The sequence below is a fragment of the Halictus rubicundus genome, chromosome 2 (assembly GCF_050948215.1).
Source record: "Halictus rubicundus isolate RS-2024b chromosome 2, iyHalRubi1_principal, whole genome shotgun sequence".
NCBI lineage: Eukaryota > Metazoa > Arthropoda > Insecta > Hymenoptera > Halictidae > Halictus > Halictus rubicundus.
The window spans coordinates 23,612,058-23,627,274 of record NC_135150.1 but is presented as its reverse complement, the minus strand read 5'-3'; the positions used below and the strand labels follow the sequence as shown (position 1 = coordinate 23,627,274).

The 15,217-nt window shown below is 48.8% G+C and overlaps 1 protein-coding gene across 1 annotated transcript; it reads left to right on the top strand.

The window, feature by feature from the left end:
* The first annotated feature begins 1,612 nt into the window (after positions 1 to 1,612).
* On the top strand, positions 1,613 to 7,076 carry LOC143365679 (toll-like receptor Tollo). Its single transcript, XM_076806070.1, has one exon. The coding sequence runs from the start codon at positions 2,194 to 2,196 to the stop codon at positions 6,121 to 6,123; it is 3,930 nt and encodes a 1,309-aa protein (XP_076662185.1). The 5' UTR covers positions 1,613 to 2,193; the 3' UTR covers positions 6,124 to 7,076.
* The last annotated feature ends 8,141 nt before the right edge of the window (positions 7,077 to 15,217 follow it).

The following is a 15,217-nucleotide window of genomic DNA, read 5'->3' as shown; positions in this document are numbered from 1 at the left end:
TCGAGTCGTCATCCGCAGAGTCTCGAACACGATATTTTTTTTTTTTTTTATTAGGAAATCTCTTATGAGATTTATTGTTACGTAATGTTTAATACAGAGTATTGCATAGTATACTGTATGGTATAACGAAAACGATAGCAACGATATAAAAGGAAACAAAAATTCTTAGGCACGTAGGTTACATGCGTTTAAAAAGGCTATTATATAGACGCACGCATTAATATTAGGATCAGCTATTAAGCAACCTATGTCCAATGGCAATTGGAAACCTGCTTTAGAAAGATTTTGGATAAGTTTTATCCTCTGATCGTTATACAGGTCACACTGCCATCGAACATGGTTAACCGTTTGTTGCTCTTGGTTACATTTACATATGGGGTTGTCGATAATGCGAGCAAGTGAAGCAGCCAAATGATAATGGTCCGCCCTGCATCTATTAACGGAAACAATGCATTGACGGGTTAGCTTTTTATGCCCAAACGAAGGTGTACGAACATCTTTATAGTATCGTTGAAAATAAGCTTCACCCTTATGCAGCCCTTGATCTTTTATTATTTGAACTGTATTTAAAATCGCATCCTTCTTCAAAGTTTCGGATAGGTCAGTATATGGAATCTTAGAGATTTTCAAAGAACTGGCAACAGGAGCTTCTTTAGCTAGGGCATCAGCCCTCTCGTTACCCCGAATTCCCGAGTGGGCCGGAATCCAAAAGAATTGAATCGAGTGATTATTGGGATTTTCATGAAATTGAATGAATTTACTTTTAATTTCCAAGATGAATCTGTTGGTTCTAACGATAAGTTTAGGGGATTTCAGACTTACTGGAGCACTAAGGGAGTCTGTCAAGATAACAAAGCTCGACACTCTTAGTCGCGCGATAATTTCGCTCAGGGCAGAAACAAGCGGAACCAACAAATTCTGCGATAGCAGAATGATCCTCGATCAGACTCTCGATTTTCTGGTCTCGGTGATCACATTGTTTCAGATTGAATCCAAATCGAACACGATATTTCATGCAACATCGGGGTTCGGTGGGTATGACTTTCGAGGAAGAGAGCCAAGCCTCTGTCTGCCCCCTCTCTTTTCGGCGGTAAGTATCGCGAACAAATCGGCGAGGGCAGATCGCACTCGGGGGGTTGTCTGTTTGCGAAAGCGTTCTTTTGTCGGGCCGCGTTCGGGGGCCACCGTTCGCCGCGGCTATTAAGCAGCAACAACAACCCCGTCGAAGAAGAGCTGCGGCTCGCGCGCACCAAGGTAAGAAACCGCTCGAGGGTGGGGTTGGGCGAGCCCTGAGGGACGCGGGGCGAGGGCGGCGCGGCTTGATAAATGCGCGCCCGTACGCCTAGGGAACCAGTTTGGTGTTTACCTAGTAAGTAGTGTTGTCAGTCAGCTGGTTTGTTGCATCTTCGCGAGCCGCCTGTGGCGTGGAACGCTGGCTTACTCGCACCGCTAGCTCGCTCTCTCTCTTCGTGGTGCGCACCCCCATCCGTCCGAGCGTTCCCGCCGCATATACGTTCGACGGCGGAATTTCGCCGTGGTCTCCGGTTGGTGGGGGTAGAACTGCTCGACGGTGGGAGTAGAAACTGCTGCTTGGTGGGGGACGGTGGTGGGGGCTCGGTGCACGCTGGCACTCATGCAGGGTGCGTGACCGTCGATTGAATAGGGTCTCGAGGTTCGAGTCAGTTTCTCTCCGGCGTCCGTGGTGGAATGTCGTCGCGCTTCGGCCGCTCTCCGCTCGCCCGTTACCCGCGCAAGTAGTTTCTCACGAGGGGAGAGTAGAAGAAGAGAAGAGAAGAGAGAGAGAGAGAGAGAGACCCTTTGGTTAAACGTTTCGCGTCGTGCCACGGTTATGACCGAGCGGTGTTTACGCGAGGCCCACGGACATCGTCGGACGAGGTCTTCTTCTTCGTTGTCGTCGGTTTAGTGTTTCTCCGAGTGTTCGACACCGGTAGTCGTCGCCCGACGGGTGCTCCGATTTCCGAGAATAAGCGTGGATCGATAGAGATCTGGGGAGATTGTTCCGCGATCGTCGTCGGTGTCGGTGTGCAAAACGGGCCTCTGTGCACGGTTCGAAACCGAGTGTTGTGACTATGAGTGCGTGACGGTACGATTTCGTTAGTCCTCCTCCGTTCCCGTTAGTATCGCAGCGTCTGCTCAGGAGGAACGCGACACCCCGGAACGACGATAACCAGAATGGAGGCGTCACGGTGCCGGTCCGTGACCGTGCTCGGGATCGTCTGGTGTCTGGTTCTGAACGGCGGCCTGGTGCACGGCCGTAGCATCACCAGCCTCGAGGCACCGTCCGGCTGCGAGTGGAAGAAGGACGGCGACGACGGGGAGAAGGAGCTCGAGTGCAAGGTTCGGACTATCGCCAACGTGCCCGGCTTAATTGGCAATCTCTCGGCTATTCAAGTGGACTCGATCAGCTCTCTGGCCTTGAATTGCACCGACGTGCTCTTCTTCGAGAGCCAGATCGACGGCCCCCACGGGTTCCTCTTGCCCCTGCCGCGGCTGGAAAAGCTGCGCGTCGACAATTGCAAGATCCGCTATCTGCCCGGCGGTGTGTTCGTGTCCGCCCACAATTTGCGTAGCCTGTCGGTGAGAACGCATAACGGCGACTGGTCCGCGATGACCCTCGAGATGCACAGGGACTCGCTGCGCGGTCTGACCAGCCTGCAACACCTCGATCTATCCGAGAACAACCTATGGACCCTGCCGTCGGAGTTGTTGTGCCCGGTACGAGGTCTCCACAGCCTGAACCTGACGCGCAACAAGTTACAGGACATCGTCTCCCTCGGCTTCTCCGAATGGGTCGAGTCGTGCACGCCGTCGCTCGAGGTGCTCGATCTGAGCAGCAACGACATCACCGCCCTGCCGGATCGTGCCCTCAGCAATCTGAGGAGCCTAACGATGCTGAAGCTGCAGGACAACGTGATCGCCGTCGTCGAAGATCACGCTCTCGCCGGGTTGACGGCGCTCCGCTCGCTGAACGTGTCCAGCAACAGATTGGTCGCGTTGCCCCCTGAACTGTTCGCCAAGACCAACGAGCTCAGAGAATTGATACTGAGCAACAACTCTTTGGCCGTGCTGGCGCCGGGACTTTTGGATAACTTGGTCGAGCTACAATATCTGGATTTCAGTAACAATCAGTTGACCAACCGTTGGGTGAACCGATACACGTTTTTAAGGCTGGTGCGTCTCGTCATTCTCGACCTGTCGTTCAACAGGCTGACGAGGATCGACGGCCTCGTGTTCAACGGCCTGTACAGCCTGCAGATCCTGAAACTCGAGAACAACGAGATCGAAACGCTGGTGGACGGATGTTTCAGCTCTCTGACGAACCTGCACTCGTTGGCGCTCTCCAACAACAAGATCGCCAGGTTCGATCCATCGCACACGGTCGGCCTGTCCGCGCTCGGCCAGCTGTTCCTGGACTCGAATCGATTGAGAACGGTGCATCGTCACGTGTTCGATAACCTGACCGACCTCCAGGACCTTTCTCTCAGCGGAAACAATCTGACGGAGGTGCCGCACGCCGTCCGTGTGCTCCACTCCCTGAAGACCCTCGACCTTGGCAGCAACCACCTGTCCAGAATCGAGAACGACTCGTTCGCCGGTCTGGGCGAGGTGTACGGCCTGCGACTTGTGGACAACAAGCTGGAGAACGTGACCCGCGAGGCGTTCGCCGTGTTGCCCTCGCTGCAAGTGCTGAACCTGGCGAACAATTATATCCGTCACGTGGAGCAGAGCGCGTTCGCGAGCAACCCGGCGTTGCGCGCGATCCGATTGGACGGGAACCAGCTGACCGATATCCGCGGCGCGTTCACCAGCCTCTCGTCCCTGGCCTGGCTGAACGTGTCCGACAACAAGCTGGTCTGGTTCGACTACAGCTATCTGCCGAGCAGCATAGAATGGCTGGACATACACGCGAATCAGATAAGCAAGCTCGCGGATTATTACATGGTGCGGAACACGCTGCGCATAAAGACGCTCGAAGCGAGCTACAACCAGATCGTGGAGATCGCGGACGTGAACGTGCCGGACGGCGTGGTGTCGTTGTTCCTGAACGACAACAAGATACGCACGGTCGCTGCCGGTACGTTCCTGCAGAAGACCAGCCTGGAGAAAGTGGTGTTGTACGGCAACGAGATCAAGAATCTCGACGTGGCTGCCCTGGCGTTGCGGACGGTGCCCGAGGACGTCGAGTTGCCGGAGTTCTACATAGGGAACAATCCGATCGTGTGCGACTGCACCATGGAATGGCTGCCGAGGATCAACGAGATGGCCCGTCTCCGCCAGCATCCACGGGTAATGGACCTGAGCTCGGTCACGTGCGACATGGTGCACGCGCGCGCGACACCCCGACGACCGTTGCTCTCGCTCAAGTCGAAGGACTTTCTCTGCCGGTACGACGCGCATTGTTTCGCCCTGTGCCATTGTTGCGATTTCGACGCGTGCGACTGCGAGATGACCTGCCCGAACAATTGTACCTGCTACCACGACCACAGCTGGTCGAGCAACGTGGTCGACTGCTCGAACGCCGGCTACAAGCACGTGCCCGAGCAGATTCCCATGGACGCGACCGAGATCTATCTCGACGGGAACGATCTCGGCGACCTGGGCAGCCACGTGTTCATCGGTAAGCGTCGGCTCGAGGTGTTGTACCTGAACAACAGCGGGATCGCGGCGTTGCACAACTGCACGTTCAACGGCGTGGGCGCGTTAAGGGTTCTCCATCTCGAGGACAACTCGTTGCGCGAGCTTCGGGGCTTCGAGTTCGACCAGCTCGAGCGGATGTCCGAGCTGTACTTGGATCACAACGCGATCGCCACCGTCGGCAACACGACCTTCCGTAAAATGAAGAGCCTCGAGGTGCTCCGGCTGGACAGCAACCGTATCGTCGACTTCCGGCCGTGGGAGGCGTTGCCGAGCGTCGGCGACACCGCGAAAGTCGCCCTCGAAGGGAACGCGTGGAGCTGCGAGTGCGGCAACGCCGCGAAATTGCGCGGATGGCTCGCCGAGCACCGCGGGGACCCCGAGAAGATGTACTGCCGCGACGGCGTCGAGACCCTGGCGCAGGCTATGAAGCGTTGCGGCGATCCGTCTACGGAGGCCGTCAGCCGTGGAATCCAGGAAATCCCTCTGCTGGGTGGCAACTTTGTGCCGCTTTTAGCCGGCGCCTTGGTGGCTGTGATCGCGATCTGCCTGTTCGTCGCGTTGGCCTTCGCCTTCCGGCAGGACGTGCGTCTATGGGCGCACGCCCGTTACGGTCTCCGTCTCGGCAAGATGACCACGCCGCCGGACGAGGAGAGAGACCGCCTCTACGACGGCTACATAGTCTACAGCGAGCGGGACGAGGACTTTGTCTCCAGGTTCCTGGCAGCCGAGTTGGAGCAATCCGGCCTCGCTCTTTGTCTTCACTGGAGAGATCTGCCGCCGGCAAGACCCCAAGAGGCTGTACCACCGGCCGCCGCCGCGGCCAGACGCATCGTGATCATCTTCTCGCCGGTGTTCCTGGCGAACGAGTGGCAACACGCCGAGTTCCGTGCCGCCCTGAGGACGGCGCTCGAGAACATCAGACCCAGCTCGCGGAAGAGGCGAGTCGTGGTACTGTTGGCAACCGAGGCGCCAGCCCGCGATCCCGAGCTACAGCTGTTACTGCAGACCTGCACGGTGGTGATGTGGGGCGAGAAGAGGTTCTGGGAGAAGCTGCGGTTCGCCATGCCCGATTCTGTCGGGAAACGGCGCGACAGCAAGAAGGTGAACGACCGAAATCGCACGCCGGCCCGGTACACCGCGGCCCCGTCCGCCGGCGACGTTTGGACCAAGCCTAATGGCGTTTTGGTCGCACCGGTGCACGCACCCACGCCCACGCCCACGCAGTCCACCTATGTCAGCTCGGCGTCCAGCAGGACCGAGGACGAGGACAGCGGCGCGGAACACCAGCATCAACATCAGCACAGCGGGTACAGCGCGCTCCACGCCGGAAACGCGCGGCCCGCCAGCCTGTCTTCCAGGGGCAGCCATCTTTACAGCACCATACCGGAACCGCCGATGGTGCCGACCGCACCTTCGGCCGACGTGCTCACGCATCCGACCAATCCACGTACTTACTTCGTCTAGTACAGACGGGCGCCGTTGTCCTCGTTGACGTTCTCCTCGTCAACCACGAGAAGATCCGCCGTCTACCGGGCCAGGGGATGGACGATGACGGACCCCGGCACGGAAATCCGCTCGAGGACGCGACAGGGACGCGCCTAGGTATTTGTACAGTTTGATCCAACGACGTACCGACCGTTTCCGCGCGTCCGTCTGTTTGCTCTTCCACTAGAATCACTCCGCTCCGGGGGATTCTCCCCTTTCGCTTCCGGACGTTGGAGAATCCTGGCGTTCGGGGGTCGGGGGGATTAGAATGTATCGCCTCGTGGCTGAGAGAGAGAGAGAGAGAATGAGAGAGAGAGAGAGAGAGAGTGAGAGAGTCGACGCGAGGCTTCGACGCGAATAGGGTTTATCGATTACAGAGACAGGTTTATTTAATTGTTTCCGTGTAACGCGATTCGTTGTGCGGGGTGCTCTTTCGTACGCGAACGCCGCTTCGGGGCTAGGTTTACCCGCTGAGAAACGGACAGGGGTGGCGCAGGCCGACGGAATGCTACCGGTCACGAATCAAGGAGTAAAAACTTGGCGTCCATTGTTCGGAGACCGCGAGCGCGCGCTTTTATCCTCGACGAACGGATCTCAACCCTTTGTGTCCCCGAGGTATCGTTTTCGATACCGTTACGAGAAACTAAAAATTTCTAGACCTCGTTTTTAATCCGAAGTGTTGCAATTATATTTCGATGCGTGTCAAGAATATTTACATTTGCAGTATAATCTCGCTTGCGTTTGCAGACATTGTGTATTAACACGTTAAGTTGCAAATATCGAGCCCAGAGATTCTCACAAAGTCGGAGTAATTGAATCAATGAGAACAAAACTAGAATTTTAGAATCTACTATAGGGGATGCTGTCTTCACCCTGTTTTAATTCGAAAGACCAATGAAATTCGGTTTGTCTGGATATCTCGTGATAAAAATGAATCTCTAAACCCAGTGATTAATCACTGTCACAGTTAACGTGTGAACAATGAATTCACTCCGACCTGAGAAGTAAAATTTCAAAATTCCACGGTACAGATGACGAGAGTTTGTCGTTTCGATGTAGCATCTCTTCCGTTTCATTGCGTCGTATTTTTAATCGGACACGCAAATCGTATCGACGGGCTGTTTAACGGAATTACTCTATTTCAGTCGCGAGCTGTATCAATTGGATCGTTGTCGATATATTTTAATCGAAACGGAGAGCACGGCTTGAATTTCTTCAGCGCTTCGTGACAAATTTTGTATATCCTTTTCGCCGGAAGCGAGAGCCGCTTTTACCGTCGCTTGTCGCAACAATGCCCGTTTGTCAGCGTCGATTCGGCCTCGAAGCAAGTCCACCGATGAGAGAGCACTCCGCGAGGGCCGTGATCGAGTCATTATTTTTACGTACTAGCCGAGAGAACGAATTATACGAGCGTGTCTCGACGCGCAGATCGTCTACGATAATGTATATTGTGTAACTATAAAGCGGAGGGTAACTATAGGAAATGGCAGTCAATGAGGACATAGATTCTAAACATTATTCTCGTCGCTCGTTAGGGCTGGAGCGCCAGCATCGGAGCAGAGCACGTGCACAATTAGCGTTTTCACGCGCTTTCATCCGCACGGCACGACTGTCCGCGAAATGTTCTTTATTCGGGGAACGCTTCGATCGATCGTGACACGGCCGGTTTCGCCATCTTGCCCACGGTCCAACGTTATTTATTTTCTGCGAAGATCGCGAATCGATTTTACGACGCGAACGATTATTCTCCTAATTTTCCCGAACTCTCGTTTGCTCCTCGGATTTTTGTTCGGAGCGCCGTGCCGGGGATTGAAACCGTTGCCCGGGTCGTTACGAAATTTTCGTTCCAATTAAACTACGGGCGAACTTGTTTTCGGCAGCACAGGTTGGAGATAATTGGAGGGTTGTCTTTAAATCGCGTTACCTTCGTGTGTCGATTATTCGGCCAAGTTGCGCGGAACTTTTTCGTTTATCGCGGCTTATCCCTTCGATTGTTTTCTTTCTTCTCTTTTTTGATTTTCCAAAGGGGTGTGTAATTTCTTTTCGTAACCCGCGGAGAGCAGCGGCCTATTTTCTCTGTTGTTTCGACAACGTCCGCGGAGGGAAAATCTCGGATCGAGTGTTCGAAAATCGCAGTATTTTAAGTTACTTAGCAGTTAATCACTTTCTGAGCATTCGACCCCGCGAGTTTCCACGCGTACGCCGTCGCACGGGGGAGAAAAAGAAAGTTTCGAAATCACGGTTAGCTGCGCTCGAAATTGACGCTGGCGCGCGGCTCCGATCGCGCGAAATTTATTACAAAAGGTTTCGTCAGCCGACATATTTGCGTTTAATTAATATTTTCATTTTACGTTCACCGTGCAGCCGCCGACGTGGTTCGCGCGCGACTTCAATTGCAGCAACGGTTCGCGATTAACGCCGCGTTTCTCCGTGTTCGAGCTTCCGATCGAACGAGGAGAGAGCATTCACGCAACAGCCTAATATGCACTTCGAAATTGTTGAACCGCCGCGCCAACGTGTTTAGCTGCAAATTCATTTGACTTCGCTCCCGCGCGTCTTGATGCGTTAACGACCGAGCCTGCGACAAGAAAAATTCGATTAGAGTTAATTAGACTCGGCACGGTGTCGAGGATCCGTCGATTTTTGTTTCGTTGAAAAAAGAATTTATTTGATTTTCCCGAACATTGGCGCAGCGGTCGAGATTATAATTTTCTGTAAAAATTGCAACAGTGCATTTGTTAGGTTGCCCACCAAAGTGCATTTTTCTTTTCTGTTTTTTAGCCCCTTGCCGCATAATTAGTTAACGATGAAGAGATTTAAAAAAAAATTTACTATATATGTATATTGTGCATTTATTTTAGAACGAAATAGAATTCCGTTCGTTGGTAACTAAACGCGTTAAAGCAAACGTAGGCATGCAATAAATATAAATTTTATTAGAAGCTTTGATCATCGTAGCTTTAAAGAAAATCGTGCGGCAAGGGGTTGACGGTGTTATTTGCAATATTGAAACAAAATAATGATACTGCAAGAACGTGTTAGAATAGCATAGACAAGATCTATATTTTGTTGGTAAAACGTGCGAATTTTCTGGCCGATCTAGTTTAGGGTAAGGGACCCAATCACTGTGGGGTACCAATTGCTATGCCCCTATATTAATAATACTTTTTCTTAAAGCGTAATGAATATTAAAAAAGAGATGTATAACATATATATATTAACTGATATTAGTGAAAACATTTAATATCTCTTTTTTAATATTCATTATGGTTTAGAAATAAGTGTGATTAATACAGGGGCACAGTGAGTGGTACCCCCACAGTATTTGGGTCCCTTAACTTAGCGGGAAATCTTGTTCGAATTGAGCTTTTACGAAACGGCTGGACGTTTTTAATTTCTCCGACGTTGTGGTTTCCTCCTAACGCGATGCCGAAAGCGGCCGAGGACAGTCGAGCCAACCGCTGTAACCCGTCTCACCGATAAGAAACATGAGATCAGACGAGAATGATACGCTGCTGTGTGAACTCCGGATCCCGGGATGAACTTTCCTTCATACTAATCGTACATATATTTTTTTCCATCCGGGGGACGGAGCGACTGCGTGTCCCTAGTTCTCATTCCTGTCGTTTGTTTGTCAATTCGTGATAGAGAGTGTGAGCGAGCGAGCGAAAGAAAGTGAGAGAAAGAGAAAGAGCGAGAGAGTGAAAGGTTTGAACAAAAGAGAAAAGGAAAAGAGGACGAATTACCCGGTGCAAAACTGGGCACAGAGCACAAGAATGAAAGGGAGAGAGCGAGAGAGCGAGAGAGAGAGTTAGTAGATAGAAATGAGAGAAAAGACAGAAGTCTCTAGCGAGACCTCGTTCCTAAGATTCACGACTGTCTTTGGTTAAAGCAACGGTCGCCAAACGCTTATTAGTCTGTAAGTGAGAGAATCCTCTGTGTAAATACTGTGTATATCTAACGTTGTAAATACTCACGCACACTTTTTCGAGCACACCGGGGACGGGTCAGCCGCGCACGTGAACTATTTACGCGTACCAACGAGCGATCGATTGTTTTCTTTTTATTTCTTCTTCTAATCACGCGACGATGAAATTTGATTAAAACGACGCGGGATGCTGGCGAGCATCGCAGCGATTAACATTAAGCGTATTATCTGTTCAGTTTATTCTTTCTGTTGTACAGTATTTTCTTTTGTATCACGACGACGTAACTTGAAGAAATATTTTCTTGTGAGACAAGTGGAAAATTGTGTAGATGTTGACGAAGAATGCATTTTCTTTTTTTTTTGTGTTTGGAAGGAGATTATTGGAATATTAATATCAATTAGTCGTTGGTATGCCTAATGAGGTAGGCACCGGTCGCGTTTTGAGCGCGTCCCTAGAACTTCGTGGTCTTTGCGACTTCAAATTAATTGTACTGTATTATTGTAAATACGCTCATCGGATCACGCATTATTGTATCCACGATCTGTTACGTGATTATTAAATTAACTGCCACTTTCCATTTCATGCGACGAACCATGAGAAATAAACACGTTTGTTTTGTAAAACGATCTTCTTTCTTTCTGCGACCATCCCTGCGAAATCCTCCAGCGAAATCTTCGAGATCAACGTCAACGTTTTCCCTAGCACTGAAAACAATTATCTTCATCCTCTTCGACACAGGAAAATATAAAACTAGATACATCGAACGACGATTGATTTATATGTCAACTTTTAATACTCCGATCACTTTTTAATACCATCAACAACCCCCCGGTTAAAGCTTAGCTTTCGGAAACCAAGAATTTAATTCAAAGATAACGAAAAACATTTTGCGAATTTATTTGTTCCGAGATCGAAAAAGTAGGCGAAACACAAAACCGTCAAGATACTAAAAAAAATTTAAGAATATTGCTATAGTATTTTCGACTTAATTTAATTATTAAAAGGAAGAGTATATTTTCATTCAGTTTCTTACAATCAATTCAGAACGATTTTATTTCCTACAAATATCCGCAGCCTAATAATACATACACACGAATAATCGTGCAATAAATAAATTACAAACGATCACACAAATCGCTAAAGAGCTTCAGCTTGTAAATGTGTCCACGGTGGCAGCAGCGGAGAACAAAGGACCGAAGGACACGAAAGAGATGGTTGAACAGAGGCTGTTCGACAACCTAATCATCTCCGATGATAAATAGATAAGCTTTCGAGTTCTTTTATTGCCCGACGAGTTCCCGGTTTGGAAAAAAGCCTGACGTGGTTTATGTGGCAATCAGGCGACCGAAAAAGAAAAGCTTCTCATTTCGAGGCAAGCGAGATTTAAAGCATCCTAGGCTCTCTAATTACTATGCTCCGAACGGATGACTGGGCAACAGTGGTACGATAAATTTTCGAGGCGTGTTCCCTGTGTGACCGGTGCATCGATAATGGCGGCGCCGCTGCATAAACGCGTTCACACTTTCGACCGCTGTATCAGCGTCACGCTGATACCTAATCAGCCAGTTATTATTCTCCGGTTAAGATAAAATTTTCATTGGCCGTTATTGGGAATTTGACTCCCGCGGCGCCCGGACGAATAAATTATTGCCCCGGGAAGTTGAAGACGTGCTAATGGCTGCTTACGCGGACACCAGCTGCTAACGACCATCGATTCGTTATCAGGAATCGATCAAGTAAATCATTACGGGTTCCATGCTCCTGCACGAACCGGCAGAAATGTATCGTCCCTATCGTCGTGTTTTATTCGAACGGTAATGTCTGTTATTGTTCCCGCATCGATTCAGGGAATTGAATCATTACTCTGATATCTACAGTCGTTTATTACGCTCATCGGAGCATCTCCTTTGCTCTTTGTGTTCGCGGAATTTCAAACTATACCGTCCTGCGATTCAAGTTTCTTCGAATTCAAATGTTTCGATGAAAAATGAAATTAAAACTCCGATTTTTGGATTAATTTGAAAGCATTTGTAGGTTATGTTTAGTATGGTCACTGTCAACCTCGGTCTGCGAACATTCATTCGTCTTCCGTTTTAGATTTTACTGTAAAATTTTATTCTTCTATGATCATATTTATTTATTTCACTTTTCTATGGTTTGATGTCATTTGAAAACATCGTGACAGTTAACCATTTATATTCATTATTATCTGCAACATGCGAAAATAAGTGGGAGCCGAGGAAAAGAATTTGTTAAAGGCGATTGAAGAGCTTCTTAGTTTATTTTATGTACTCGCAACTTAGAAAATCCCCCAATTAGTGAAAGTACTTTCTCTTTGATTTCGATCTTCTGAAGACAGTTTGCAGAGTTCCGATTTTCCTTCGCAGTCCACGGTCCAATCAAATTACCACCGGCAGCTTAATCTTCCTATCGAGCGAAAGGAATAAGTTCATTTATTTCAAACCACCCCAATTCGATTTAATTTTTTTCCATTTCGAGCATTAAACATGGCTGGTATATTATCGCTTTACGTTAACGGCAGGCATCGATTTATTCTAATCTCCTATCACCGATTCTGAATAAATATGTTCAGCACTTTATTTTTAGTTTTTAATTTCGTAATTCAACGGGAGTGTGCGGGTACCCGAATGTTCGGATTCGGGTCGGGTCGGGTCGGGAATTTCCTCGGTGCTTGAAGAAAGTTCGCAATGTTCGGGTACCCGAAGCTAATTTCAAAGTGGTGAAATCGCGGTCGCGGCTCCTCGACGAACATTTTTCCAAGTCCCTACCGTTCAAGCGGAAACTTTTTCTGTATTGATCCTAGTTCGAGGATCTCAAAAATTTGTAATCAGATGAGTACGACGCTTTTTCACCTTACAATTTAATTTTGCGTTTTCGCTTTTCGCGTACCCGAAGATAATTTTAAAGTATCACGGTGTGTTCGTTCGGCGGCTCCTCGACGAACATTTTTCCAAGTCCCCAGCGATCAATTGGAAACTTTTTCTGTATTGATTCTAGTTCGAGGATCTCAAAAATTTGTAATCAGATGAGTACGACGCTTTTCCACCTTACAGCCTAATTTTGCGTTTTCGCTTTTCGCGTACCCGAAGATAATTTTAAAGTATCACGGTGTGTTCGTTCGGCGGCTCCTCGACGAACATTTTTCCAAGTCCCCACCGATCAATTGGGAACTTTTTCTGTATTGATTCTAGTTCGAGGATCTCAAAAATTTGTAATCAGATGAGTACGACGCTTTTTCACCTTACAATCTAATTTTGCGTTTTCGCTTTTCGCGTCCCCGAACATTGCAAACTTAGGGATGCCTGCCCGAGGCTACCCGCACACCCCTGTAATTTAGCGATCGTGATCGCACCAGGAAACTGTATTCCGAGCAAAATTAATTTTTCAAGATCCGCATATGGCCGACGTGGTAGTGAACGTGCTAATCCAAAACAGCCCTAATTTTTCTGTGGCGTCGTTGTCGGCTGTAACTCAAACCGAGCGCAGCGGTTTCCCACGCGCTCGCTAAATAACGCGAGCAAGACGGCTCGGGGAGCAAGGGAGCGACGCGCAAAACGGTGAGGGGGGAAAGAAGAACCCGTGGAAGGAGCCGGTGGCACGACGGTATGGAGAGACGACGCGGAGGGGCGACGGTAAGGGGGGAAACCCGGCGAAGATAAGCGGAACGCGGAATAATTTATCGCGTTACACGTATCGCGGAAAACTGCGACGCTTCTGGGAATAAAATGTTAAATACGGCTTGTACATGTGCCGCCGCCAAGAACACTTTTATCACGCGCTGGTCCACCGGCCAAATAGACCTTTCCACGGGGCTAGTGGCCGTGATAACAACCACCCCCGCATTCTGGCCCACCCCCTCTCGAGAATTATTGCATCGGGCCATACATGTACGAAAATATCAACCCCTCGCCGACAACGCTCTAACAGGGGCAGTTAGTTACTGTACGGACGCAATGGGAACACGCTCGCCCGGAGGATTTCAAAGCCTTTGGCTCTAGGATTTCAAACGGATTTTTTTCTTCCGGCCGCGTTTTATTGAAGATCCTCGAACAAGAAGATTTTCGAACAAGTTTGTTTGCGGGATCGTTTTCGCCTCTTTTTCGAACTCTCTTGACAAACTCATAAAATTCGAATCTGTCTTTAAAATATACCGCGCGTTCTCGTTGACAATTACGATAATTGGCCTGGATTTTTATTTCCCTGGATAATTGCAAATTGACACGTTGGACGTCGCGTGAGTTGTATTTAACAGTGAATCAATGAATCAAACCTTATTGCGCTATTCAGAAATAGTCGCGCAAAGTATCGTCTTACATTTTTCATCGACTTCCGTTTTACACTTTCATCCGCGAAACCGTTTTGATTAGTCACAGTCACAGATTTCAAATAATCGCGTTAAATTGTAATACGATCGTAGCGAAATCAAACAAAAATGGATCGATTCTCACCTGAGAAGTGCACGAGGATGAAATTAGACGATGATTTAAAGAAGAACTATTGCATTTAGCTTAATCGGATGGCTTGAAAATAAACGTTTATCAGAAGCATTGTTAATAATTCAAACATGTAATTACATAAGCTGTATGGTTCCATTCTTGGCAACTCGAGAATTCAATCCAACTTACCGCGTTACTCTATAAGCAAATTACCCGCGTAATTCCTTTAACGTCAACTTCCGGTATTTCCAGTCCAATTTCTGGTTTGGTTTTGAACAGATTGTTTCATTGTCCTTCTTTTCATTACCAAAAAATACTCGTTGATTTTATTGAACATTTTGCTGCTATTAATTTCTTCTCATTTTTCGTATAAAAAATCGTTTCGCTATGTTTCAAGCGTCTAATAAAATATCAGAGCCAAGACTCCGTAGATTCGCGATAAGGTAGAGCGACCACGTTACCGACAAAAATAGGCGAAAAATGGTTTTACGTGCCTCAACTTTTCGTCCTCATATGAGAATATTTTGTCGCTGGGAAAGGGCTCGTTCGAAAGAGGAAGGTTCAATCTAGCGCGCGCTTGTCATCAGCTGACGAGATTATGCAGATATTTGTTAATACAAGCGCTAGAAGTAGGCCAAAAATTGACGATGTGCGTGCCGTGGAATCCAAGCATTTTTATGCCACTGG

Excerpts from the sequence above, each read along its gene's own strand:
- LOC143365679 (XM_076806070.1), top strand. The coding sequence starts at position 2,194 with ATGGAGGCGTCACGGTGCCGGTCCGTGACCGTGCTCGGGATCGTCTGG.